The sequence below is a fragment of the Cynara cardunculus genome, assembly GCF_001531365.2.
Source record: "Cynara cardunculus var. scolymus isolate 2C chromosome LG 12, CcrdV1, whole genome shotgun sequence".
NCBI classification, from domain to species: Eukaryota; Viridiplantae; Streptophyta; class Magnoliopsida; order Asterales; family Asteraceae; genus Cynara; species Cynara cardunculus.
Window position 1 is genome coordinate 3,497,468 of NC_037539.1, and position 4,117 is coordinate 3,501,584.

Sequence of the window (4,117 nt, forward strand, 5' to 3'; positions counted from 1 at the left end):
AATGCCAATCTTGAAAATGTGTTAATATGCTAGCAAAGAGCGAGACTTGGAGCAAACAATAAGGTTACTTTTTTGTGCGGTCTTTGTCAAGGAAAGACTGCATATGGTCCCTGCCTTTAAAAACCGAGAAACCAAGGAGCGAGACTTGGAGCAAACAATAAGATACCTATGCTCTTTGTTCTAGTGAGATCATTCTAGAGGGTTGTGTATGTGTGCATGTGAAAGTGGTGCAATCATTGGAACTTATTGCTTCATATTGCAGGTACCTTACCTTATTGACAGAGTATACGTGTGGTCATACTCCTAACCCTGATGTTCTCTGCAATACGAGAATCAAGTTTGGTGTGTAGTTTTGGTAATCTTGCTACTTGATTTGCTCTCATTTGTTTGTACCGTCGTTAATTTCACTTTTATCTTTAGATGCTTTCATGGACTCCAAAACTTAAAAGAGGAATGAACGCAGTAGAAAAATTATTGATTTCAACAAGACAGATTGTAAGACATGAAATTTTGCGATGAACTCGATGAACGAATGGTTTTTATGAATATTTTTATTCGTGAAATAATAATTTTTCCTGAACATGTTTAATTTATGATATTATAACTTTTAGTAAACATATTTGATTGAATTTATAATGTTTGAATGATAAAAAAATATTAAAATTAAAAGTACAATTCTGTAATAGAAATTGGTAATGTTATACTAAAGTAATTTTGGAAATACAATGCTATAATAAGAAATGTCATGTCAGCACTATCGTATATGTGGACAACCTATGTGGACGATGAGGTGACAAACAAACCTGATATAATAGCTAAATTTAATTTAAAAGGTTACTCAATGCTATAACGGGTAAATTTTTAAAAGTACGATGTCCTAATAAAAAATATTTTAAAAATATATTGTTGTAATAAAAAACAGAAACTGAAATACTGTAATAAAGACATTTGTAAAAGTATATTGTTATTTAGCACATTTTAAATAAATTTATTCAAATTATTCGTAACAAAATACCGTTAAATATACAAAATCATGTATGTATCGATCATTACACTCAAGATTGTGCAGCCTTCTTCAAAAGATACGGGAACGGCGGTTGAGCAAACGCGCCGCCGAGAAACAACCTGGAGGTCGCCCTGTTCAAACCCTCCGTCACGTGCAACCCATCCCAGTTCATATACCTCGCCGGATTCTTGCAAGAGCTCGTTCCCGGAGCACCGCACGTGCACATCGGATTAAAGTCGTAGGCACCGTCTTTCACCCCACAGCACGCTTTAAACCGCTCGGTGAAACCATATTTTGCCGGATTTCCGTAAACCTCACGGTAAGCATGCCAGTCATCTCCGTACACAATCACCGTCGCCGGAAACTCCTTTCGGAGACTCCGTAGTTTCGCTTGTAGTACCACGTTATGGTCGTAGCTTTCTTTGTTCTTGGTTGCAACACAACCCATCTCGTCCCGGTCGGTCGGAGGAGCAAGTGCGACCAGTGACAAAGGGAAACAGCCGGTCGCCGGCAAACCTTGAACGACGACATACTTGGCGCCCATTTTCAAAATTTCTTTCATAAATCTCGTTTGGTACTTTATGGCTAGTTTTTGAACAGTTTTGCTGGTGACGTGACTGCCATATACGTAATTATAATCATTTGCAGAAATTTCGCCGACCCAAACTAATGCACCGTCGAATACGGCCTTGCATTCCGCCGGAGTTGAAACGGCGTCGTTACAGCCTGAGCCTTTGATGAAATCTTTGAACCATGTGAGTTGTGTTGGAAGGGACTGTGGGATAATGTTACTTGTGAGGTTATTTTTCACGAAAAAAGGATAAGGAATGGCGGTGCAGCCGCTGACGGCGAAGTTGACGCCGTGAGTGGTGTCGGAAGATTTGTTAAGATAGGGAGGGAAGTAGGGTAGGTTGAGTGATTCTGCTACGAAGTCGATGAAGACACGGCCGTCGGAGTATCTGTTGGTGGGGCGGCGGAAGAATGTTTCGCCGTAAGGAAGACTAGACACGTGGCGGAAGATGCTTGGTCCGGTGGAGGAGTTGCCGCTGCCGGTGTCTGTATATGAGTCTCCAAATACATAGACTTTTTTGAAGGGGTGGGGTTTGGGTGAGGCCAAGGAAAGAGGAGAAAGGAGAAAAATGGAAATGCAAATAGTAATGAGGGTAAATTGGGAAAGGTGAAAAGAATACATTTTTTTTTTCTGATGGTAGAGATAGTTGATTGGGTTGAGGTATATATAGAGGTTTGATGCTATATCAAAATGACACATTTGCCCTTTGATCTTGATTTTGTGGACACTAGAAATAGTAGACAAATTTGACTAGACGAGTTTTCCATTCTAAATTTATCTTTTTTAGTTATTAATTTTTCATTCTTTACGCCATCGCGAACGTAAAATATTAAATTTTACATCATTTTAATGTAAAAGTAAGGGTTGTTTGGTAGTGAATAAATAGTTTGATACAAAATGATTTAGTGGTCAAAATAAATAAGAGGCTTTTATTATATAATGTTAAATAAAATATAATTGTTTGGAAATTGTTTACAATTGAATTAGGACGCTGAATGATTAAGAAAAAACCATGATACAAAATCATTCAGACGATTTTAGAATTATTATGAGACAGGCTTTTTTTGTCAAACAAGATTAATCTCTTAACGATTCAAAGGTTGCCTCTTAATGGAACTATTAAGAGGTAAATAAACAACCCCTAAATTAGTTTTAACGTTCATAAAAAGGTATTCTGGTTACATTTTTTTTTCTCTTGATTATATAGATTTTTAACAAGAAAATTAAGAAACATAGTTGCTTTAGCCGAACAGGTTTATCTCTTAAATATTCCTCTTCTAAAGTGTTACTACTTCGTGAGTAGTAACTTCTCAACTTGTGGAAGTACTGTGACTAATGTACATATTTGGTCCCTTATAATAACGGACCATGTTCATTTTTTTTGACATTGTGACCTCTTCTTAAGTTGAGGAGTTGCTACTTGCAATAGTAAGGATACTTTACAAAATTTAGGAGAGAAATGATCAACAAGTAACTATATAAGGCTGAAATGACTATTTTTATTAATTTCCCTTTTTAATACTACCCTTATAGTTAGACTTTACAAGTTATACTCGTATCTTTTATATTTGATGGTGCGTTAAAATTAGATATGTTATTATATTATAAAATATTTATTATAAAGTTCAATTAGTTGAATACATTAAAATTAAATTTAAAACTTAAAAGATTAATATATAATAATGGTTTATTAAAATGTTATCAACAATGAAATAAAGTAAAACACAAAAATCTTAAGACTAATAGCATTTTCAATCACAACATTTAACGGTATTGAGGATCCAACCGATCCGATCGTTAAACTAACAAAACTTTTTACCAGTGACTGAGAGGATGTGAAGGGACCGGCACATATGTCGTGTCAAGTGATGGCCAAACCAGCTCGACCCGGGACCGGTAAGGACTGGTTATATGATGAAATTTGGGGTGTTTTGCAGACCGACCGTTTATGGGACCGGTTATGGATTGGCCCGGTCCGACCCGATTTTTTCAAAAATGTAGTTGTTCTTTTTAAAAAAAATGTAGTCGTTATTTTTCAAAAAACTAGCTGTTATCACCGTCTTGGCCCTTTTTTTGTATTTTTTGATTTATAAACACTATATGTAAGTGTCTTGGTTGAGGGGTTTAGATACCAAGTTCTCAATTCGCAAAAAAAACGTTCACAATTCTCGGGTTTTCGCTATATTTTATAAGACAATGTGATTTTAATTATAATAAAACACATTTTTAAAGTATATTTGAATGACTCAATTACAAATTTTATAATATATTAAAAATATATATCATTAAAAAAATAAAAAATAAATATTTTTTAATAATCGGAACCGGAACAAACGGTCCATAACCAGTTATATAATAAAGCTTGATTGGGCTTACCTTTTTTAACTGGGACCAAGACCAGGACCGAAACCGAGACCGGTTATGATCGGATCTGTTGAGGCCCGGGACCAGTAAGTGCCGGCCCGATCCTTTGGCCATCACTAGTCGTGTGTGTGACTTGTTTCCGCTGACATATATGACCAAACCCTATTGGCTATTGG

At 35.9% G+C, this 4,117-nt stretch overlaps 1 protein-coding gene across 1 annotated transcript; it reads right to left on the reverse strand.

Annotated features, from left to right (window-relative positions):
- Positions 1-994: 994 nt before the first annotated feature.
- On the reverse strand, positions 995-2,198 carry LOC112523480 (GDSL esterase/lipase At3g48460-like). Its single transcript, XM_025133101.1, has one exon. The coding sequence runs from the start codon at positions 2,196-2,198 to the stop codon at positions 1,056-1,058; it is 1,143 nt and encodes a 380-aa protein (XP_024988869.1). The 3' UTR covers positions 995-1,055.
- Positions 2,199-4,117: the final 1,919 nt, after the last annotated feature.

Coding starts and splice junctions, on each gene's coding strand:
- LOC112523480 (XM_025133101.1), bottom strand. CDS start 2,198: ATGTATTCTTTTCACCTTTCCCAATTTACCCTCATTACTATTTGCATT.